The 24,902-nt window shown below is 41.3% G+C and overlaps 1 protein-coding gene across 1 annotated transcript in view; it reads left to right on the top strand.

The window, feature by feature from the left end:
- Positions 1–24,902, top strand: part of BAZ1A (bromodomain adjacent to zinc finger domain 1A) — a 115,505-nt gene that overhangs the window by 58,840 nt on the left and 31,763 nt on the right. Inside the window, exons 8-18 of the mRNA XM_084631997.1 lie at positions 5,100–5,266; positions 7,108–7,203; positions 9,972–10,110; positions 10,540–10,686; positions 12,501–12,557; positions 15,457–15,552; positions 15,690–15,914; positions 18,428–18,593; positions 18,887–19,000; positions 20,327–20,451; positions 22,870–23,481. Coding sequence (XP_084488123.1) covers positions 5,100–5,266; positions 7,108–7,203; positions 9,972–10,110; positions 10,540–10,686; positions 12,501–12,557; positions 15,457–15,552; positions 15,690–15,914; positions 18,428–18,593; positions 18,887–19,000; positions 20,327–20,451; positions 22,870–23,481 — 1,944 coding nt within the window. The remainder of the gene's footprint in view (positions 1–5,099; positions 5,267–7,107; positions 7,204–9,971; positions 10,111–10,539; positions 10,687–12,500; positions 12,558–15,456; positions 15,553–15,689; positions 15,915–18,427; positions 18,594–18,886; positions 19,001–20,326; positions 20,452–22,869; positions 23,482–24,902) is intronic.

Below are 24,902 nucleotides of genomic sequence, written 5' to 3'. Positions count from 1 at the left end.
TTCTTGTGTAGACAAGGAATTTAAAGGCCTACAGTCCCTTTTCAGTCAAACTCACTCACTTTCGAAATCAGTGTTTAAGGACTGCAGGGTTGGGGGTTGGCATCTGTTCAGTGCCTTGGGGAATTTCCATTTCTTATCCTTTAACTATACTTATCCTTTCTGAGAAAATATAAAAGATTTCCGCCCTTTGGGCGAGATTGTCCGATTTGCTCAGGTAAGGGGCAGAATGTTGTTGCACTGCCCTTTGAGAAGTCTGGAAGGATATTAGGACTTGAGGAGTAAGGGCCCACCTGTGCAAGGGAGTGGACATGAAGGCTCTGCAGAGCCAGGTACTTCTGCATACTGGAAGTGGCAGTAAGACACAAGGGAATAAAGGGGCACCTTAGGTAGGCCCAGTTACTACTTTGTGCTGATGTACAGGATTGGCTACAATTTGGTCTTGTATCAGGCTATTCAGAATGTCATAGTTTAACTCTATCCTTCCATCATCCCATTGAATCAGAGCAACCGAAATCCTTTTGGTACAGCTTCTAGCTCCAGACTGAATTTGGGAACAGTTGGTATTTTGATAAGTGACATGGCATGTATTACCATGGAAACTGTATATATGTCAGCCTTTGGGTTCCATGGGCCTGACTAGAACATGGCCACTGCAATATGGGGTTTGGCTTCAAAATAGCTAATGACCTTACAATAATCATTTTTAACACACACAAAAATAGAATGTGCACATTTTATGCATGTGTATTACACTAGTTTTGTGTGTTCATTTTGCTAATCACTGCCCTACAACCTGATTTAAAACACATTATTCACAAGTATTGTAACTTCATATTGGGATTACGAACACATTAAAGCAAGTAATTGAATGAATATGTTCTCCTCTATAAAGAGACGTTTATTTTAAAAAAAACAAACCCCAACACATTTTAAACAAAAAGTATTCTGAACCATATAACGACGGAAATCATTACATAAAGCACATAAGAATGGCCCTACTCGGTCAAACCAAAGGTCCATCTAGCCCAGTATCCTGTCTTTGGACAGTGGCCAGTGCCAAGTGCCCCAGAGGGAATGAAAGGAACAGGTAATCATCAAGTGATCTGTCACCTGTCGCTCATTCCCAGCTTCTGGCAAACACAGGCTAGGGACACTATTCCTGTCCATCCTGGCTGATAGCCATTGATGGACCTATCCTCCATGAATTTAGTTCTTTTTTTAAACCCTGTTGTGGTCTTGGCCTTCACAGCATCCTCTGGCAAGGAGTTGTGCATTGTGTGAAGAAATACTTCCTTTTATTTGTTTTAAACCTGTTGCCTATTAATTTAATTTGGTGACCCCTAGTTCTTGTGTTATGAGAAGGAGTAAACAACACTTCCTTATCTACTTTCTCGACACCAGTCATGATTTTGTAGATCTCAGTCATATCTCCCCTTAGCCGTCTCTTTTCCAAGCTGAAAAGTCCCAGTCTTATTAATCTCTCCTCATATGGAAGCCGTTCCATATCCCTAATAATTTTTGTTGCCCTTTTCTGAACCTTTTCCAATTCCAATATATCTTTTTTTGAGATGGGGCAACCACATCTGCACACAGTATTCAAGATGTGGGAGTACCATGGATTTATATAAAGGCAACATGATATTTTCTGTCCTATTATCTATCCCTTTCTTAATTATTCCGAGCATTCTGTTAGCTTTTTTGACTGCCGCTGCACATAGAATCATAGAATATCCAGGTTGGAAGGGACCTCAGGAGGTCATCTAGTCAACCGCCTGCTCAAAGCAGGACCAATCCTCAACTAAATTATCCCAGCCAGGACTTTGTCAAGCCTGACCTTGAAAACGTTTACGGAAAGAGTCCACCTCCCTTGGTAATCCATTTCAGTGTTTCACCACCCTCCTAGTGAAAAAGTTTTTCCTAATATCCAACCGAAACCTCCCCCATTGCAACTTGAGACCATTACTCCTTGTTCTGTCATCTGCTACCACTGAGAACAGCCTAGGTCCATCCTCTTTGGAACCTCCTTTCAGGTAGTTGAAAGCAGCTATCAAATCCCCCCTCATTCTTCTCTTCTGCAGACTAAATAATCCCAGTTCCCTCCGCCTCTCCTCATAAATCATGTGCTCCATCCCCCTAATCATTTTTGTTGCCCTCCACTGGACTCTTTTTCCAATTTTTCCACATCCTTCCAGTAGTGTGGGGTCCAAAACTGAACACAGTAATCTAGGTGAGGCCTCACCAATACTGAATGGAGGGGAATGATCATGTCCCTTGATTAGCTGGCAGTGCTCCTACTTATACAGCCCAAAATGCTGTAGGCCTTCTCTGCATGCTGACTCATATCCAGCTTCTTATCCATTGTAACCTCTAGGTCTCGTTCTGCAGAACAGCTGCTTAGCCGCTCGGTCCCTAGTCTGTAGCAGTGCCTGGGATTCTTCCATCCTAAGTTCAGGACTCTGCACTTGTCCTTGTTGAACCTCATCAGATTTCTTTTGGCCCAATCCTCTAATTTTTCTAGGTCCTTCTGTATCCTATCCCTACCCTCCAGTGTATCTACCACTCTTCCCAATTTAGTGTCATCTGCAAACTTGCTGAGGGTGCAATCCACAACATCCTCCAGATCATTTATGAAGATATTGAACCAAACCCGCCCCAGGACGGACCCTTGGGGTACTTGCTTGATACCGGCTCCCAACAAGACATGGAGCCATTGATCACTACCTGTTGAGCTCAACAATCTAGCCAGCTTTCTGTCCACCTTACAGTCCATTCATCCAGCCCATACTACTTTAACTTGCTGGCAAGAATACTGTGGAAGACCGTATCAAAAGCTTTGTTAAAGTCAAGGAATACATCCACACTGAGAGGATGTTTTCAAAGAACTATCCAGAATGACTCCAAGATCTTTCTTGAGTGGTAACCGCTAATTTAGACCCCATCATTTTATATGTCTAGTTGGGATTATGCTTTCCAATGTACATTACTTTGCATTTATCAACATTGAATTTCATCTGCCATTTTGTTGCCCAGTCCTCCAATTTTGAGAGATACTTTTGTAGCTTTTTGCTGTCTGCCTGGGTCTTAACTATCTTCAGTAGTTTTGTATCATCTGCAAATTTTGCCACCTCACTGTTTACCCCTTTTTCCAGATCACTTATGAATAAGACTGGTCCCAGAACAGACCCCTGGGGGGACACCACTGTTTACCTCTCTCCGTTCTGAAAACTGACCATTTATACCTACCCTTTGTTTCCTATCTTTTAACCCGTCACCAATCCATCTTTCCTCTTATCCCATGGCAGCTTATTTTGCGTAAGAGCCTTTGGTGAGGGACCTTGTCAAAGGCTTTCTGAAAATCTAAGTACACTATATTCACTGGATCCCCTTGGTCCATGTGCTTGTTGACCCCCTCAACGAATTCTAGTGGATTGGTGAAGCATGATTTCCCTTTACTAAAACCATGTTGACTCTTCCTCAACAAATTATGTTCATCTATATGTCTGACAATATTTTTCTTTATTATAGTTTCAACCAGTTTTCCCGGTACTGAGTCAGGCTTACAGGCCTGTAGTTGCTGGGATCACCTCTGCAGCCCTTTTTAAAAATTGGCATCACATTAGCTATCCTCCGGTCATCTGGTACAGAAGCTGATTTAAATGATAGTTAACAGACTACAGTTAGTAGTTCTGCAATTTCACATTTGAGTTCCTTCAGAACTCTTGGATAAATACCAATAATAAGCTGATTTACTTGTCAGCAGTTACAACTTCCCTGATGAAATATTGACATCTATAATGCTTAGTATCTCCTTTATACCAAGCTGGGGACGGGCAAACTTTTTTGGCTTGAGGGCCACATCAGGTTTCCAAAATTGTATGGAGGGCCGGTTAGGGGACACTTTGTCCCCAAACAGCCAGGCGTGGCCCTGCGCCTGCCCCCTGCTGCGCCATCCAATCCCCCAGCCTCATTTTTGACTGCCCGTATGGAATCCCTGACCCGTCCAACCCCCCTGTTCCCTGCCTCCTGACCGCCCCGACCCCTATCCATATCCCCGACTCCTGATCACACCCCCAAACTCCCCTGCCCTCTATCCAACTCCCCTCCCCTACTCCCTGCCCCCCTTACCACACTGCCTGGAGCACCGGTGGCTGGCGACGCTACAGCTGCGCTGCCCAGAGCACTGGGTCAGGCCGTGGCTCTGCAGCTGCGCTGGCTGGCCACCCAGATCATTGCACTGAGGCTGCAGGGGAGGGGAGATGGTGAGGGAGGGGCTGGGAGCTAGCCTCCCAGGTCAGGAGCTCAGGAGCCAGGCAGGAGGGGCCCATGGGCCGGATGTGGCCCATGGGCCGGAGTTTGCCCACTTCTGTACTAAGCAATTGTTAATGAAGAATTAAAAGTTAAAAAAAGAATTGTGTTGGAAATTCAGTCTTTTCAATACAAGTAAGACAATAAGGGCATAAGCAATATTGCTCTGGATTTCCAAATGAGAGCCAACTGGCAATATGTACTCTATGAAACCAGCTAAATGTAGAAACCTGCTAGTGGATGATCAAAATTAGATAGGAAAAACTATAGACTTTTAAAAAGGTTATTTTTCAGTTTTCAGTCCCTGCTTGCTATAGAAATAATGACTCCTGTCATTTTGTTCTTTAATCTCCACTTCTAAGTCAGTCCTTGGTGCTTAAGCAAGTGATAACTCCATTGACTATAATACCCCTTAACGTGACACACTTTCTTTCCCCAGTCATGTATTATCACTTGTGTTGCTGTAATCAAAGCATTTAACCTAATATGTCCTCCTTGTGTATTTGCTCTACTCCCAATCCAAATTTTTATCAACTAGGACTAGCAGAAAAGATGGAGTTCTTGTCAGCCAGAGATAGAAATATTGCAAAGCGAAGTTCTAAGATTCTGATGTTTGAAACACTTGAGCTTCTGCCTTATATTCTTACTGGTTGGCATAGAAACAATTTAATCATCACAACAATTAAAATCTTTTCACTTGGTAGTTATCAGTCTACCTATTTAAAGCAGTTATATCAATTTAACTTTTTGTAAAAGTAAAATAGTTTAGATTGATATCCTTTTTTTCTGCACAGCTTTTGAAAAAGCTAAATTAAAGAGAGAGAAGGCACATGCTATAGAAGCCAAGAAAAAAGAGAGAGAAGATAAGGAGAAAAAGAGAGAGGAGCTGAAAAAGATTGTGGAAGAAGAAAGGATGAAGAAGAAAGAAGAGAAAGAGAGACTCAAGATAGAAAAAGAAAAGGTAATGCAATTTCATTACATGTATGTCTGATGATGGGATGAACCCTCATCCCACGGATAGAAAGGTTAATGAACATTTCATGCACTGGGGCAGTGCCAATTACACGTACCTGCAGAACATGCTCTGTCTGGAGAAGGGAGGCATGGAAAAAGGTGAAGCTCACAGCTGGGCAGGAGGGGAGTTTCTCCAGGAGGATAGGTGGCTAGGGCATACCAGTGAGCTTCAGTAGCAAGGGGAGCCCACCTCAAGGTAGTGGCTAGCCACTTTTCCAAATACATGTTTGGGGGTGGATGGACTTTGCAAGCCTGATGTGGGTAAGAGGCCCTGTAAGGCTACTATCAGCCAACAACCTGGGTAGCATCATCATGGACTAGAGCAGGGGTTCTCGCAACAAATTTTTTGGTGGCTTCAGAGTGCGGCCACCAACTCTCATTGATGGCTGCACTGACACTTTTTTTTTTCCCCCCTAAAATACTTAATTAACTTTAGGGAAAAACAATTAAATAAATATGCACAGATTCACATCCAAATCATTGTAATTTATATTTGTAGGGTTTTTTGGCAGACTCCATAACAAAAATAATGCTGCCTCCCCCTTCGGCCCCCGAACCCCCATCCAGGGCTTAATGGGTCCTGGGGCTTACTGTGAAAAGTTATATTTGTTAATATCACAGCACACTTAGTAACTTTATCGTACAGAATGAAAACATACTTGTTTCTGTCTTTATTGTTCTACCAAAAATATTTAGAATCGTATCTAGGTAGGGCTGGAAGGGACCTCAAGAAGTCAAGTCCAGCCTCCTGCACTGTGGCAGGACCAAGTAAACCTCCTAGAACATCCCTGACAGGTGTTTTTCCGACTTGTTTTTAAATGTTTCCAATGATGTGGACTCCATAACCTTCCTTAGGAGCTTATTCTAGAGCTTAACTACCCTTATAGATAGTCTTCCAAAATGTTAAGTGCAGTAATAAAGAGGACCATGATCAATTGTTCTCCATATCCACTGAAGGCAAAACAAGAAGTAATGGGCTTAATCTGCAGGAAGGGAGATTTAGGTTAGATATTAGGGGAAAAATAGACTATCACCCCGTAGTCTTCTTTTCTCAAGAGTAAATATGCCCAGGTGTTTTTTTTCCTCCCAACCTTTTCTCATAGGTCAGGCTTTCTAAACCTTTTATCATTTTTGTTTCTCTCCTCTGAACTCTTTTTTTTTTTTTTTTTTTTTTTTTTTCTAATTTGTCCATCCTTCCTAAATTGTAGTGCCCAGAATTGGATGCAGTACTCTAGCTGGGGCCTCACCAGTGCTGAGTAGAGCAGGACAATTACCTCCTGTTTCTTACATACAACACTCCTGTTACTACACCCCAGAATTATATTAGCCTTCTCCCCCCCTCCCCCCCCAGCAACCTCACATGGATGACTTGTATTCAGTTTGTGGTTCGCTATTAACCCCTGCCCCCCCCCCCCCCCAATCCTCTTCAGCAATACTACCACCTAGCCAATTATTCCTCATTTTGTAGGAGTGCATTTGATTTTTTTTTTCCTTCCTAAGTGTAGTGATTTGCACTTGTCTTTATTGAATTTCATCTTGTTGAATTCAGATCAGTTCTCCAATTTGTCACGGTCATTATGAATTTTAAACCTGTCCTTCAAAGTGCTTGTAATCCCTCCCAGCTTGGTGTCGTCTACAGATTTTTATAAGCATGCTCTCTACTCCATTATCCAAGTAATTATTTTGCTCAGTTTCATTGGAATACAATTACAGGTTTTTATGCTGTAGCAGAGTATAGTAATAAAATACAACTGGTTTCATATCTAATTCTGAAGGTTTCAATTTCAGGAAAGAGAGAAATTACGTGAAGAAAAAAGAAAGTATCTGGAATACCTAAAACAGTGGAGTAAACCTAGAGAAGACATGGAATGTGATGACCTTAAGGTATAAGTGCTGGGTAACTTTTGGGGTAGTGCATGCTTGTGCTTTGCAAATTTCTCTATGCAGCTCTGCTAATGCACCCCAGTCCTGATCTGAAGCAGCTTGTCTGTTGAAATACTAAGCTTCTTAAACAGAAGCTGTTAATTGTGCCTAACTGTTTGACTCTGTAATATGAATACATGAGGTTGGAGGCCTGAATTTTTTTTTTTTTTTTAAACGTAAAGATTTGAATCAGGTCTTCAGATGCAAAAGGCTAGTGCGCTAACCTTTTTGGAACAACTCTCCCAGCCACTTCTGCTTTTCTGAAAATTGAATCTTGAGAAACTTGTCTGGCCATTTTGTGTAGACTGGGTACAACAGTTTGGTAGGCGTTCTTGCCATTTTTAACAATTTACCAAAGAAAGGTGCTAAGCTGTTAAAGTGAACTTCTTGTGTTCAAGATACTTTAGATTTATCCATTCCCAGTCTTATGAGTGCTTTTTGATGTTGTGGTTTTCTTGCCTACCACTTATTACAGGTCTCTGGATTATGCATGATGACTCTCTTCAGTTTGAAATGAACAACTGCTTAATAGAGTTTATAGAACAGAGTGACTGAGTGGATCCTTACTAGACCTATCTGCTGAGATTGTTCAAACATTGGGATGTTTGAGGCACTGCTCTGCTTGGGAAAATAAGACCTTTGCTTAAGTCTGAAATCTATCCTCGTACTAAATTCATGCACCTTTCACAAGAGTTTAATTTAACTGTAGGCCTTTGGGTTGTGAACAGTCCAATAGCAGGGCTTCGATAAACAACTGGCAACTACAGAAAAAGCTCTGAGAGGCACTTCTAAAATTACCCTTAGAGAATTAACACATATGCAGCTAATGTGAGTTGAAGTGCTCCGTTAAAATTTGACCCAGAGTTGCTTCTGGCTCTTTGTATCCTGTGTTTCTGGGTCATGGTTCCAGCGGAGAACATTCTCCACCAAAGTCCAGGAGGAAGTACAACTTACTTGACTCATGGTTCCAACCACCCAACTTCTTTTAGGCTGCCTTTGTGTTTTTTCTCCCATTCTATTTTGTCCTTCCTTTTTGAAGGTGGAAAAGGAGGAGCAGCACTCTTTTTTTTTTTTTTTTTTTTAATAGACCTTTTTGGTTGAGATATTTGTGGTGATCTGTTGCATAGTGTTGGTGCTCACTAAATTGGATGATGTATGAAAAATAGAGTTCCTACCCCAAGGAACTAACATTCTAAATTAGAGACAGTACAAATAAAAATACACAGTACATCAGATTACCAGAAGACTTAGTCTGAGTGAGTGATTGATCTTTACATGCACTTTCTTTATAATGCTTAATCTTGATATGGGGCAGGAGGGCTGAATGAAAAAAGAATGTCCCAAATACAGGCAAAAGCAAGAAAGAGGCTACAAACATGGGGGGAGGAAGATAGAAAAGTTTGTTAAGTAAGGATGTGAATGAAGTGTATAAACATAGAAGGAGAGGGGTATAGTGGAAATGAAAGCTGAGAATGCACCAAGGTATGGAGTTGTGCAGGGATCTGAAGGTGAGAATGAAAAATGTTGAGCTGATTATGAAAGGGAGGAAGTCGGAGGAGAATGGTGTGATAACTTCCTCTTGCTGATCTGATCAGTAGTGTTTTTTGCATATACTTGAAAAGGCAAAATGAGATGTGGGGAGAAAGAGAACAGGAGTTGCTTAGCTGAGGTAAAAGATGACCAGGTCATGGTTAAATAGGGATTAACAGATCTGTCAGTGGTGTCTCTAGTCACATTCTACCACATCAAGACTTTTATCTTAGAGAAAAGATAGTGGTCTGCATCAGAAATACTTGTGAACTCAGGCTTACAGGTTGGGTCCCAGGTCTGCTTGGCTGCTGTGTATTTTCTTTGGCATAGAACAGATAAAATGCTGACTATCTCTTAGCTATCTGTGAATGGCTTTTACTACTTTAAGCATGAACATAACCATCATTTTTCTGATCTTTGTTTCTGGACTCCCAGCATCCTGGAGAGGGGCCATTCTTTATTAATTTTTGACCCTGACCACCTACCTAGAAAAAATATCTTGTATATTTTTGCAAATGTCTCTACTTAAAACCATAAATCAAAAGTCTGAGCTGTTGTCAAATGTGATCATTGTAAAAGATTGGCTTGATCTTGACCACATAAAGAGAGACAACCAATCTAAAACACCTCCAGCCATATTGACAAAGCAATTGCAGTAGAACCTCAGAGTTACGAATTGACCAGTCAACCACGCTCCTCTTCTCCACCCTCCCCCCCCCTCCCCAAAAAAAGCAAATACAGTACTGTTAAACATAAACTACTTTAAAAAGGGGGGAAACAGCATTTTTCTTCTGCTAATTCATTAGACTGGCCCTGGCCATCCTGATTTGGAATTGGTCATATTTTTTGTAAAGCCTTACTGAATATTCTGAGAGCACTTTTTTATTTTATTTTATTTTGCTGGCATGGACAATTCTGCAGATTGAGATTCTTTAAAACCTTTGAGAAGGAAATGATTTGAAGGGGAGAAACTGGCAATTGGAGTTCTTGGAATAACTAGCTCTGATCCACACCTTAGTTTAGAACAAGAGACTAAAATACACTCAGATTCATTAGGTTAGCTAAATTATACATTTAAGGATTTACCTTTGAACTATATGCAATTGCAAGTTTGATTGCACACTATTGTGTGTCTGTTAAGTACTTGTGTATTCTGCTGAAATCCAATGAAATATTGGGTTGTTTCCTTTGTGTTGCAGGAACTTCCAGTTCCGACTCCAGTGAAGACGAGACTGCCACCTGAGATCTTTGGTGATGCTCTGATGGTCTTAGAATTCCTTCATGCATTTGGGGAACTTTTTGATCTTCAAGATGAGTTTCCAGAAGGAGTTAGTCTAGGCAAGTTATCATTTGGTGATGTGCTTTAATTTACATTGTACTCCCATATGTCTCGTGTGCATTTATGAAAGTTTCAGAATTTGTTTACATTAAAATAAACTCTTGTACCACTCTCCAGTGTAGCTTTCTCAATCAGCTTGTGGTTGGAGCTCTGAAATTTACATGACTTCTAATATAGTAGGGTTTAGTCTGCTGTTTTACAAATATTTTCTTGAATTTATTACTTACACTTTTATATTAATGTGTTAAATAGGCATTGTTTGTCAACACTTTCTCAAGCAACCCCTAAAAATATTTTTTCCTCTAATGCAATAACTTGTTGTACACCTACTTGACTATTACCTATGGAAGAATGTTTTTAATTCTTCACTTCATATTTGCTCTTACAGCACTGTGTCAAAAGTGACACCTCTTAAATTTTATTCGCAGAAGTGTTAGAAGAAGCTCTTGCAGGAAATGATAGCGAAGGCCCACTATGTGAATTGCTCTTTTTCTTCCTGACTGCCATTTTCCAGGCAATGGCTGAAGAGGAAGAGGAAGTGGCCAAAGATCAAATAGCTGATGCTGAGACCAAAGGTCAGACCTTAACTTTACTAATAAAAACTGAAATTCCTATGTAATTAACTTTAAAACTAAACTGCATATACTTGGTTATATTAGCATTGTTTGTTTTATTATGTATGGCTAGATATAAAAGTGGTTTTTTGTTTTTGTTTGCAGTTGGGGGGTGGGGGGTGTCTTTAAAAAGCAAGCTTTTCACATTGTTATACCCAACAAAGCACACTAGGCATTTAGCAGTTTGCATATGTTTTGAAAACTTCAAGGTTTCCCTCTGTCTCCTTCTTTTCTGGCTCCTTCAGCAATGCTAGATATTTCTCCTGCGGGTCAGGAGAATAGACATTCTCCTGAGCCTTCATCTGTAGTTGCAAGTTGTTCTTGACTCAAGCCTGATTTCTTCCCCCCACCCCCCCGCTCCAAAATTAGAGAGCCAAATAATATTCTCTAACTGGAAATTCAGTACTCGCTTTCAAAGAAAGTAAGTACTAATTATGCATGCACACTCCTGGATGTCCAGTGGCCACCATTTCCTTATATTAGGAGGACACTTCATAGAATGATTTAGGTACTTGTGCCTCTGGGCTCAACTCTTAGATTGCAGCAGCAATCTTTCGAGAGGCATGCAGTGGCCATTTAAAAAATTATCTTGCAACTGCTAACATCAAAAGGAAGTTCTTATTTTAAGCTGTCAACGAGTCCTATATACAGGTCTTTATCTCTAATAGTTTCAGTTTTGAGTTTTCCTGCACTGGAACAATGCTGTATGTCTGGTTTGGGAACACTATGAGCCTGTTCCTGGAATGCTCTCTGCCCACAGAACACTCCTGAAGTCACAGGGAGGGCTTGCAGAATCTGGCCAGGCATGAGAATGTTTAAAATCTAATCAGACTGATTTAATCTTTTTCTACCACAGAGGTTTAAATTAACACTGTGTTTTGATGCGGATTGGAAAGAAGTAGAATTGTACATAAACTGACCGTGTCCCTTTAATATTTGCTAATGCTGTGTTATGACCATATCCCAATTATTTTAAAATGGGGGAGCAAATGAAGAAAATTTAAAGCTGTCTTGAAAGACAAAATAACTTCTGGTCTCTAAGAAGTAGAGTTCTTAGCAGAGAAAGCATAATTACAATCAGGGAATAGTTCAGGTCACAGTAATTACAAACTTGACACATTTTCCTTTCAATTGTTGTTGTGTTTTATTACTGGATATTGACCTACATGTGGTATTGCGCTCTCTCCCTCTCCCTCCCCCTCCCCTTCCCCCTCCTAAAGGAAAAAACAAAACCAAACCCACAATTTTAGAATAGGGTGAAATTTAGGGATTAAATTTTGACAAAGCACTTTTGGATAGCTGTGACTTTACCAGTGGGAATCATTGCTTTTAATTTTTAGGACTCTTTCCCTCTGCAGCGTCCCCCCCCCCCCCCCGACCCGATCAGAAACCGTTTTTTTTCTCTTTAACTTTTAGTGGAGGTTTTTCTGAGGTTTTTCTAATCTGCCAGGGGGTGCTTCCCCTCCCTTCCCCCAAGGCTCCGCCCCTACCCTGCCCAGTTCCTCCCTGGAGCATGCTGCACCCTCTCTCCTCTTTTTTTTCTTTCCCTTCCCCCCCCCCCACCCCCTCCCCCCATGCTGGGAAACAGCTGATCCGTGGCAGGGGGTAGGGACTGGGAGGGAGGGGGAGGTGGTGATCAGCTGAGGGGAGGGAGAGGTGTTGATGGGGGGGCTTAGCAGCCACCATTTTTTTTTTTTTTCTCCTGTGGGTGCTCCAGCCCCAGAGCACCCACAGAGTTGGCGCCTATGCCAATAAGATTCCTTCTGCTGTAACAGAAAGAATCCCAATGATCCAGATTGTCAAATGCCAAATTGCAGAAACCTGCATTACAGGTAAGAAAATCTTCCTGTATCATCTTTGGTCCTATAAGTTTTTTTTATTGACAAAATCAGTACTTGGTGTACGATTTTAAAACAATAAACTTAAGCATTTATTATGCTGTAATGTAATGCCTCATTCTAACGGAGAAATCCCTCTGGTTTGTTAGCTTCCAGGAGTGTGTGTTCATAGAAGATACTGGGATCAGGAAATCACCTATAAAGGCACTAGCTACTGAAATGAGAGATTCCAGAGGAGCACTGCCCCAGAAGGCACTGTGCCTCCCCAGAGCTTCTTAGTGTAGAGGAGGAGAGCAGCTATTGCCCTGCTCATGAGGCAGGGTTCAGTGTGTATACCCCATTTGGCCTGCCAAACTTGCTGACTAGTGGGGACAGGAAGCCATGGCCCTACTTCACCCTGCTTCCCCAGAGTTGGCTATTGGCCAGAGGTGGGCAAACTACGGCCGTGGGCCACATCCGGCCCGTGGGACCCTCCTGCCAGGCCCCTGAGCTCCTGGCCCGGGAGGCTAGTCCCCAGCCCCTCCCTGCTGTTCCCCCTCCCCCGCAGCCTCAGCGTGCTGCTGGTGCATCGCTCTGGGTGGCTTGGCAGTGCAGATGCAGAGCTGCGGCCTGACCTGGTGCTCTGGGTGGCACGGTAAGGGGGCAGGGGAGTTCGGGGGTGTGGTCGGGTCAGGGATGTGGATAGGGGTTGGGGCGGTCAGAGGGTGGGGAACAGAAGGGTTGGATGGGGCAAGGGTCCCGGGGGAGGCAGTCAGGAATGAGGGGGGCGTTGGATGGGGTGGCAGGGGGCCGGGGCACGCCTGGCTGTTTACGGGAGAGCCAGCCTCCCCTAACCGGCCCTTCATACAATTTTGGAAACCTGATGTGGCCCTCAGGCCAAAAAGTTTTCCCGCCCCTGCTTTAGGCACTTGTTCTACTTTGTTCTCACCTGATCTCAAGAACTATGACTGTGAGTGTGCCTGGCCCCATGTGACAGATGTAAGACAAACAGGAAGACTCTGAGAGTCTTATGACCCTTGCACACCCATGCAACTGTCAGTCACAGTTTAGTCCTTTAAAATGTGGTCCTCATCTGCAAGGTGACCGTATATTAAAAATGGTATTGTCTTAAGTAACAGCGCTGTGTATTTATAGTCTCAGGGCTCGTCTCCTAGGTGTTAGTACAGCATCTAGCACATTTGGATGCTGTTTTAATAAAACAAACTAATTGTGTAACTGAATAAACTACATTTTTAACTCCAGGTAGCAATGCAGAGCCAACACAGCTAAGAGCAAGTGAGCTGGATTTTGTGGTCTCCTACATCAGCAGAATAGTTAACTAAATTATTGTTGACGATGTGTGAAATAGAAAGAATCCAACTTGACTTTCAGATTGCAGTTAGTTTGCAGGGCTGGCTATTGCAAAAACACCATTTTTCTTCTAATTGGCCGTCCCTTGTGGGACTGCAGATAGTACTACTTTTTACTACAACTTTCATTTGGAGCCTCTGGACTTTCATTTCTTGCTGCTCTTGTTCAGACAACTTGTCTCTCTTTCATAGAAGAATTAGACGTTCTTGTACAGCTTCTCCTCTGTCACACTAGCCAAGCAGGTTTGTAGCAGTGAGCAGTTTGTTCCACTTTTTAAAACATGCTAGATTTGAAAAGCAGGCAACACTTCAAGAGAAAACACCCAAGAAAAGTTTTGGTTTTTTTTCCCCCAGAATTGGAGTTTTATGTAAGAGATGTGGATGTGGAAAAGTGATAGATGTCTACTTTGTAATATCTGGATAAAAGCTTTCAGACAGCATTAATCATGATGCAAGAATGTTATTATTTAATAGTTGTAAACCCACTATTTACGCAGTCTTGTTCAGTTTGGACCTATAGCTCCTTTGCCTGTTAACTTGGTGACCGTAACACTTCATAATGACTTGGACCTGAATAGGGTAAAGTTGTTGAACTAGTGTGCAAGGCTGACCGAGCTCTGTCAACCCTCTGGAGAACTACCTGTAAGTGCCAAGGAAACTTTGTTTAAGAAGAGGGAATTCAGCTTGCCTCCCCATGGATGAGCTGCTTTTGCTGCTGTTGTGCAGTGTTTGTTTACATCTGGCTTGCTTTTATTGGATTACCACTCTGATCATATTTGTGTGGAATGTGTAAACTTCTATATAAAAGTCAGATTTAAAAAAAAATGTGATGGATGCAAGCATCTGAAGTGTTACATTTTTTTTGGATAGTTCTTCATAAAAAAACGAAATGGTAATAAGGAAATAATGATTAAATTGTCGGAACGTGCAGGATAGGATAGTTTGATTTGTGCATTTTTTTTCTCTTTCAAGTGTATTTCCTGGTATTCCATTCCTTTCCCTCTGTCTCCAGCGTGCATGTTTGCTCAGTGTCGGTGCTTTAGCAACTTTAGTCGCTTCTGCATTGTGAGAACGGCTTTTAGTGAATGTTGCATGTCCTTAGTGTACATACTGCTAAGGTGGACATTAGGCAACATATATTTTAACTTGTTTGTTGAACTGAAGCTATGTCTACACTACTGCCAGATCGATGCTTCAGTGATTGATGCACCAGGGGTCAATTTAGCAGGTCTAGTGAAGACCTGCTAAATCAACGGCAGAGCACTCTCTGTTCGACCCTGGTACTTCACCCAGAACGAGAACAGTAAGGTAAGTCGATCTAAGCTACATCAACTCCAGCTACATTATTCACGTACCTGGAGTTGCATAACTTAGGTCGACTTAGCATGGTAGTGTAGACATAGCCTAAGTCTTGAATACCTTGAAGTTTCTGTGAATGTCAAGCCATTTTCTTTGTCTTTGCACTATTTTAAAAGGCCTTTTCTTTCTTCCCCCAAAATCCAAGTTTTAATTTGCACTAGAATAAAGTGTTTATTTCCTTAAAGATTTAACAGAGGCTTTGGATGAAGATGCAGACCCCACAAAATCTGCACTGTTTGCAGTTGCAACTTTGGCAGCTGCATGGCCCCAGTTACATCAGGGTATGTGTGGGTTTCATTTTTTGTTTCATTTATCTGTTTTATCTTGCTCTGTATTTTTTTTTTAAAAAGCACATTTTACGTTGCTTTGTATATATTGGTCTCAATGCAAAATAACTTCTCACTGTTATTAACTATAGGCTGCAATTTGAAAAATTTGGATCTCGACAGCTGCACTCTTTCTGAGATTCTCAGACTTCACATCTTAGCATCAGGCGCTGATGTAACATCAGCAAATGCAAAATATCGTTACCAAAAACGAGGAGGTTTTGATGCTACAGATGATGCTTGCATGGAGCTGAGATTGAGTAATCCTGGTCTGTTGAAGAAACTCTCAAGTACTTCAGTATATGACTTGTCACCAGGTAATAAAACAAAATGAATGTCCTGTTTAAGATGATTCAAAGCCATTCTCTAGGTGGCCAATTTCAAATGTAGCCCAGTGACCAAAAGTTATTTAACAACCGTTTGTCCTGTGTAAAACAAATTGGCAGTTTCACTTCAGTTTTTGGGGAGACAGGTATCCCTGTCAAAAAACTATCACCCCAATTGGAACCCTTATTGGTGGTCTCATTGTGAGAGGTCAATTATTGCATGGGTGTGGAAATAAAATTACCCTTTCATTCCTAGAGGCATTCCGTTCAGGTCAGAGTTCAGGTGGGGCAGTGGCTGGACAGCTTACGCTGTTGCTGCTGCTTCTGTAGTTAAGTAGAGGACCTCCACCTCCAGGATTGTCAGTCCAGAAATTATCTCAAGGGCAGTATGCTCCTGTGAATATTTTTACTTACTTTAGCTATACTACTAGGTATTCAAACTTAACTGGCCATAAGCAATTTTTAAAGCTACTTTTGTTTCTAAAATGCCTCAAGATATTGGACACACAGATTCCCTTTTTCCTGCTTTTTGCACTCCTGTTTATGATTTTCTATCCCAGGTGATTTATATGAATAAGGAACCCAGAAATTCCCACCTAAGTAATAGGGTACATGATAAAGTTTCAGAACTTGTTGTTTTCCACTGAAATAAATTGGAGCTTTGCCTTCTCTACTGCTTTTCTCAGTTGGCAGTTATGTTGACACACAGAAGTGTCTATTTCAAGAAATTTCTGTTTGTACAATGTCAGTTGCCTCTTGTTTCACACATCCTGTGTGCATTAGTGCTCTTACTTGGATGCAAGTGTAAGTGTGTTTGGCTGGGTCAGCTTATATGTGTTTCAAAACCAGTTGCTCCATCTTCTGTAACATATGGCATTCTTTGGGAGACTGCCTTAAGGGCATGGCTTTGTGGAGGAGAGAAATAAAAAGAATACAGTTGCTGAATAACTAGAGTCCTTCAAACTGATTATCTGCAGATTTGATAGCCAGGAGAACCTTTGATCCTTTGGACAGTGGCATTTTCCAGATTTCAAGCTAAGGGAATAGATAAAGATGGATATACAGTATCTTGAACTTGTCTCAGTGTACATAAAATCTATACATTTGGCCTGAAAGATAGTAGGTCCTGAACCCACATGGCTTGTTGTGTAGACATCCCAAGAGTGAGCTCATCCAATGAATCCTCTTCATTGATCCACAGAGCGAAACTAGAAAGCTAAGTCGATCACTGTGATATAACCTGCTACTTTTAGGTTGCCCTGTCTGTTCTGTGCCCACAATATACTTTCTGAGATGGTTCTTAGGCATAATGGCCACAGCCCTTTCTGTGCTTATACCCAGCAACAAGAGAAGCATACATGCAGTTTGTATGTGTCCCTGAGAGGACAGAGGCAAGGTTCCCTTTGAAAGTGTGAGCCAGAATTTCCCCCCCCCCCCAATCCCCAGGTTTAATGGTTGGATCCAATTCAAATTAGTAAAACAGAATGTGTATTTTAAGATAAATACAGCAGAACCTAAAATAAGAGTTTTTAAATGTTAATCACGAGATGGCATATTTTTGCAGCTATCCTATGTGTTGTATTACAAACTCAATTACACAGGAAAAAAAAGATTAAAAATAATTCTGCTTTACAGATCACCTAACTGGTCAGATGTCCCTGTTTGTTTAGTGCCACCACCATGTGTAGTGCATGTCTGCTACGTTCAGATTAGTGCTTTGTCATTGGTGTAACCTGTGACTTTCTCCTAGGAGAAAGTCACAGAAGTCCTGTCTGGGTAATGTTCTTGCCAGATATTGCCACATATGCTTTTGGTCAGAAGGTGAATGAATGAATTATGTTTAGTTTGGAAGTTGTCACTGCACATATTAGCTTTAAGTTGGTATCCTCACACTTGATTTTATTTTTTTTAAATTGCTATTTCCTTTTGTCTGGTACAAGATACATAATATTTAAGATTTAAATTGCATCCTGATTAATAAATCATTTTCCAGGTGTGTCAAACGTTTCAAATGAGACCTTAATTTAAGGTATGGTAGTGGTGGCTTCTATGTTTTGAGATATATTTTTTCTTTCTTATCAGTGTGTCCCAGTGTGAACTTCAAACAATATAAATCTTAGCAGATGTCTGTCTTCCAAAACTAAATACTTTCTACTTCTTTGTACTACTAAAAATGCCTGTGTAGTACTTTTCTAGGATAACATGTAGATGAAAAATTCACACTGGAAATTCATTTGTGCAATTTTATAGATTAGTAGACGAAAGAAGTAAAAAAATCATTACTATAGGTTATAACTAAACTGGTCTGGTTAATTATCTCATGGCACAATTGCCAACAAAAAAAATTTGCATTTCATCTTAACCCTGCACATTTGACAATGTCTGCTTGATTTGATATGTCATTTCTTCAGTAAGAAGCTGTCTTGGGCCTGAAGCTCACTATATAAAGAGTACTTCTGCATCTTTTATAATGAAGCATAAACTATTAACGTGAATTTTATCAGGGGAAAAGATGAAGATTCTCCATGCCCTCTGTGGAAAGCTTCTGACTCTCGTCTCCACTCGAGATTTCATTGAGGACTCTGTTGATGTATTACGACAGGCAAAACAGGAATTCAGAGAGTTAAAGGCAGAACAACATCGCAAAGAAAGAGAAGCAGCAGCAGCAAGGTAAGAAGTGAACATAACCAAGATAAAACTAGGTGGGACTCCTTTATGTCAAAAACTTAGCTGCTGGATCTGAAAAAGTAACAATTACTGTTTTTTGTATTATGCCAGCCTCCTAAGGCCTTAATCGGGATCGAGGCCCTGTTGTGCTAGGCATTGTACAAAGATGAGTTCCTGCCTTAAATTAGCATTTTCATCCTATGGTGTTTATTATAAAGGAAAGGGACATAACCAGATTAAATTAGGCACTCTCTTTATCTGTTAATTGCAGCTTTTTATATTCCCCCTATCCTTAGGATACGTAAGAGGAAGGAAGAAAGATTAAAAGAGCAAGAACAAAAGATGAAGGAGAAACAGGAAAAGCTGAAGGAAGAGGAGCAAAGGAATCCTGCTGCAGAAGTGTCTGTTGGGTAGGATCAGTTATTCTAATATGATAAATACAATTTTGAGCCTGCTTTTCAAATGGTGGTTTTCGGTATATAGAACCAGAGTCTAAGGCAGTGTAAATCTTTTTGACTTAAATGGAACTATGCCAGTTTATACCCACTGGGAAATCTGGTCCTTTAATGTTGATTATAGAAACAAAAGGAAAAATGATTGTATAAAACGATACCATTTTCTTTAAAAAATAATAGAAAAGCGTTGTTGAATACAGATATTTTCTATAAGCGAGTAGAGCCATGATGTCTGACAGTAGCAATTTGTGAGGTTAACGTTGGTATTTGATTTTCTAATTTACTAACTTGGGTGACGGTAGATCGTCATAGATCTTTAAGGCCAGAATGGACCATTATGTTGATTACTTTGATCTCCTACATAAGTGGCGAAAGTACCTCATTCAGTAATTTCTGCATCAAGCCCATAACTTCTGTTTGAACTATAGCATAAATATTTGATTCTTAGCCAGCATGCTGTTCTAGAATATCTCCTTAGAATTGCAGTTTTTACATTGATAGAACCCTGTATTTTCATAAGCAAGACTCATGCATGTGCTGCTGCATAAGTATGCCTTCCTTAAGACCCTAAATTGTATTTTTCAAGGTTCTAATCCTGCAAAAAATTATGCGCTTAACTTTAGATACGTGAGTAGTCCCATGGACTGCTGCTTGTATGCTCTAAAGTTAAGCATGTTAAGTATTTGCAAGATTGGAGTCCTACTGTGTAATAACTGCCCTATAAAAATCACTGCTTAGTAAATGGTACAAATCTGGGTAGGGGAAATGTATTTTCAGTTTTCAAAGAGGGAACTGTAAACTATGTAAAATAAAAACTTAAAGTCTACATCGTCAGCTGGGGAAAAATGGCATAGCTCTGAATTCAGTAGAGCTATGCTGATGTACACCACATGAGGATCTGGTTTTAAAGCTATAAAATGCCTTTAAATTTTTGGGCTGGTATTTAAAAATTAGTTAAACCCTGTATTAGGCTTTAGTACAATATTTCTGTGATTATGGCTCAATATTTTGGTTTCTAGGAAATACTTCCTATATCTTTTTAAAGGTTCTCCCCCCAATCTATATTCTTACATTAGGATGTGAACTCCTAATATATATGGAGTCATTTCTGTGGAATAGTGAAGTAGCATAATAAAAGAAAAAATACATCTGCAATTCTTTACAGGGCAACTTTTGATAATAAAATACTAATTGTAAAGCACATTCTGCAATGTACTGTATGTTCTTTGCCAGCTCCATTCAGTTCTTTGACTATGGACTTTTGTTGTACTCTCCCATCAGGGAAGAGGAACGGGAAGACCTTGATACCAGTACAGAGAGCAAAGAAATTGAGCAGAAGGAACAAGACGTGGACACAGTGACAGAGGATGAGGAAGAACCAGGACCAAACAAAAAAGGAAGAAGAGGTAAAAAATAAATTTGTGTGTGTATGTATGCATAAACCAACAATTCGGTGAATTTTTACTTTTCTAGTTCAAAAAGCATTAGCCTTCATTGTAAATGTAAAGAAAAAAGACCTAAATCATAATGAGCTAATAAACGAATTGAGCTGGTTTGATCCCTCTTTTAGCTCTGTCCTATATTCTCTAGTGGTTCTATTCCTCTTTGTCTTCTCTGGTTGCCATCTGGACTCTCTTTGTTTTGTGTGTCTGTGTCTGCCTGAAAGACAGGAGATAGGCTGTGGCTTGAAAAACTGTTAGTTATTAGTACTCCACTTGACTGGCTCTACATGAATCTCTAATGGTGGCTGATTCAGGCACTTCATCTTTTGTAGAATTTAAGAAACCAATAGCCATAGTGTTTTTTAAGGTGATTTTATACCACCTAACTAATTAACTCTATTGATGGAGGGAGGTGTGAGGCCTGATGCACCCAGGCCCAGATTTACCCCCAGGCAGACAGCTTTAATCTCCCCCTAAGGAGCTTCCGAGGAATTCATCTAGGAGGGACAGTAAGTGAGATGCACTGAATCATGCAACACTGTGGCTTACAGGCCGTCTGTGGGGCCTCCAGGGGAGAAAGAGTTGTCTAACTTTTGCTGTTCCTCTTGGATGGACATTTTTTACCTCCAAGGGCTTTGTGCGAGACTCTTTGCTTCTGAAACCCCGTGGTGATTTTGGACCTCCATTGATACATGGAATAGGAATTCTGAGTCTTTTTATAATGCTTTTAATTCTGTAGTGCTTTCCATTGGATGTTGAGATATGATCATCACAAATGTTTGCGAAAATTAAATTTTTTTTAAACACTGATGTATTAAGCCTTAGAATACCATTCTGCTTATATGGTAGGCAAGTATTTCTATCCACATTTTACAAATGGAGGAAACTGAGGACAATTACACAGGAAGTCTATGTAAAAGCCAGGAATGAAATGCAGATTCCCTGTCATTTGTTTCAGCATCAAGTTCTTCTTTCCAATTTAACTATCTCAGCCTCTGTTGCTGGCAGGGTCTTTGACTTTTTACTACAATTTTACTCATTAAAACATATACTGGAATGTTTTCAGTGAGTCCACGTTGAAAATACAGGTAGTATATGAAAAATTTGTTCAGGATAAAGTAATTTAACTGGGATTGAAATTTTGTTTGTATACAGTGTGTGTTTGGTTTCTGGGTTGTGTTTTTTTTTTTTTTAAAGTAGATCTCATGGCAGTAAATGCAAGGCCAGAACTTTGTTGTGGTGGTCTCTCTGTGAAATCCTTACAATTTTACTTGGTCTATCGTGAGAGATTGTCTGTAGCACCTTTATATTCTCAATGGCATAAATAATTGTAAAGAACAATAAATAAAACCTGGTCTAGGTTCTGGAAGGAGAAACTGTTATAAACAGGCCTTTCCTCTATGCATGCAAGTAGATTCTGTTCCTTGCTACTGACCAGTAGTGGTTGTGGTGGTGGTGATGATCTGATTATTTGCAACAGTTTTGTTAGAAAGTGGGAGACTCTAAGCCAGTGGTCTCCAACCTTTTCTCACCAAAGATCACTTTTTGAATTTAAGGGCAACCCTCTACCCTGCCCCTTCCCCAAAGCCCCGCCCCGCTCACTTCATCTCCCCCTCTCTCTGTTGCTTGCTCTCCCCCACCCTCACTCACTTTCGGGGCGGGGCAAGCTCTGGGCTGGGGCCAAGGCGTTCGCAGTGTGGGAGGAGGCTCTGGACTGAGTATGGGGCGGGGGGGGCGTAAGGGGTGCAAGCTCTGGGGTGGTGTTTGGGTGCAGGAGGGGGCTCTGGGCTGGGGTGCAGGAGAGGGTGCTGGCTCTGGGAGGGGGTCAGCTGGGGCAGGGGGTTGGGGTGCAGGAGGGGGTATGGGGTGCTGGCTCCAGGAGGGGGATCAGGGTTGGGGTGCGGCCTCCTGCTGGGCAGCACTTAGCACGGGCGGCTCCCAGGCAGCGAGGCTAAGGCAGGCTCCCTGCCTGCCCTGGCCCCACACTGCTCCAGGAAAGGGCCCAGCTCCGGGGAGGGGGGGCACATGGCTCTGTGCGCTGCCTCTGTTTGCAGGCACCGCCCTTAAATCTCCCATTGGCCACGGTTCCTCATTCCCAGCCAATGGGAGCTGTGGGGGCGGTGCTTGCAGGCAGGAGCAGCACATGGAGACCTCTGCCCACTCCCCTTATCTGCAGGGGCGTGCTGGCCGCTTCCAGGAGTGGTGTGGAGCCACAGCAGGCAGGGAGCCTGCCTTAGCGGCAGCCCTGCTACAGCACCAGAGATTGCAATCGACTGGGAGAGTTCCCAGGATCAACCTATAGATAGGTTGGTGACCACTGATCTAAGCTAATGACAGAGGTTACAAGTACAGTACTATCAGTTTTCTTCCTTTCATTTTTAGGTAAGAGAGGGCAAAATGGACTTAAGGAATTTACGAGGCAAGACGAGACTTCTTGTGAAAAGAGTGAACCTCTTACTGCTGAGGAGGAAGAAGCTTTAAAATGGGAGCAACAAAAGAAAGAGAAGGAACTTATAGAAAAGATTCAGAATGCTACAGCCTGCACCAATATCTCTCCACTGGGTCGTGACCGCATGTACCGACGCTACTGGATTTTCCCCTCCGTTCCTGGATTGTTTATAGAAGAGGACTATTCTGGTCTCACGGAAGACATGTTATTGCCACGACCCTCTTCCTTTCAGAATAGCATACAGTCTCTCATCACAAACGAACTTCAGGTATCCACTAAAACTGGAGAGTCTTTGAAGTCGTCTGAATCTACCTCCAATATTGACCAAGATTCATATGCCAGTATTGCTGTAGAGGTGCCAAGACCAGTATATAAGCCAAACCGCTGGTGCTTTTATGATTCTCGGGAACAACTGGATCAACTGCTAGAGGCTCTGAATTCCCGAGGACATAGGGAGAGTGCCTTAAAAGAAACTCTGTTACAAGAGAAAAATAGAATATATGAACAACTAAACAGTTTTCCTGTGGAAAAATTCCATATTCCAGGTAAAGGGCAACTTCTTCCAAATGTATTTGATCTTAATTTGCTTTCACAATTGATTTCAGAGTAGCATTATAAGAGCTTGTCATTCTTATTAGAATCTCCTATAAAGTGATTAAATAATTCTACCAAATGTCTTAGCAACTGAACTATTTGCTTTTCAGAAACAAGGTTTCAGTGTATTTTTGTGATGGATAATGTATTGCATGGGTGTCTCAGTGGAAGGGTAGTGGCTTCACTATTTTTTCGATGTTGTTTCATAAATCAGAGTTGCTATTGTTGGTCTTTTAACAAAGTCTTTAGCTATACGCACCTGGGAAGAAGCTAGCTACAGCATGCATAACTAGGAAAAAGGCAAGGGAATCTTAAAAGTAAAAGAAAACTTTGGTATAGATGGTAGATCCTGAACACTGGTATCTGACATGAGTTCATTTTCAGTATCTTGATGATATCTCAATATTTCTGCTCTGAAAGAAAAGACAAGTTGGTCTGCCTCTGAAGACAATCACCTCTCCTTGTGTCCTCTACTATTACTTTGACTTGGCTGGGGGGATGGCTTTTCATATGATGATGTGTGAAATAATTCAAAACCTGTGCAGAACTGATTAATATGAATAGAGTAAACAATGATATGTTGCCTGATTGCTTTTTCCCAAGAATTTGGCACAAAGACCTAACTGTGCTACCCTTTGTGTGACATGCACAGGCTTAACAGTGCAGAAGTTTCTATACACATGTTGACACATCCTCCCTACAAGTGTAGCTTTTTCTGAAGAATAACATTGCTTTTGTGTGTGTCAAATTTGGAAGCTTCCTTGAAACTATTGAACAATTTTTTTGTGCTTAGTATATCTATATGTAAGCCTCATTTTTTCTACCAACAACACAGTTGCATATATCACTGATACAAGTAAAGGCTGTGTCTTGTGTATACTTCAAAAAATGTAGTAAATTTGTTTGAAGTTGTTTTTTGCAGAAATTTTTTAACTGAAAAGGAAACTTTCAGTGGTATCTTCAAAGTGTGTCATTTAGGGCAAGTCTACATTGCAGCGCTACATCGGTGTACCTGCACCGATGCTGCTATAGCACATCTGGTGAAGACGCGTTATGCTGATGGGAGAGCACTCTCCCGTCGGCATAATTACTCCACCTCAGCAAGAAGCAGACAGCACCAGTATGGACAGTGTGAAACTTGCGTTGCTTGGGGCGGGGAGAGGAGGCTTTTTCACACCCCTGAGCAACATAAGTTATACCAATTTAGGGCCAAGTCTACACTACAGCCCTACACTAAGTCTTGAATTATGTAAAATTCCTGTGAAGTTATCCACAGTGAACTGTCTTGAGACAGTCTAGGTAGGGGTGGCAAACTCATTCAGAGGAGTGGTCTGGATTCCTTGTTTAATTATAGTCAGTGGGTCAGGAAATG

The sequence above is a fragment of the Lepidochelys olivacea genome, assembly GCF_965140295.1.
Source record: "Lepidochelys olivacea isolate rLepOli2 genome assembly, chromosome: 6".
Classification (NCBI taxonomy): Eukaryota; Metazoa; Chordata; order Testudines; family Cheloniidae; genus Lepidochelys; species Lepidochelys olivacea.
The sequence above is the reverse complement of the archived record's forward strand: the minus strand, read 5'-3'. Positions and strand labels throughout refer to the sequence as shown.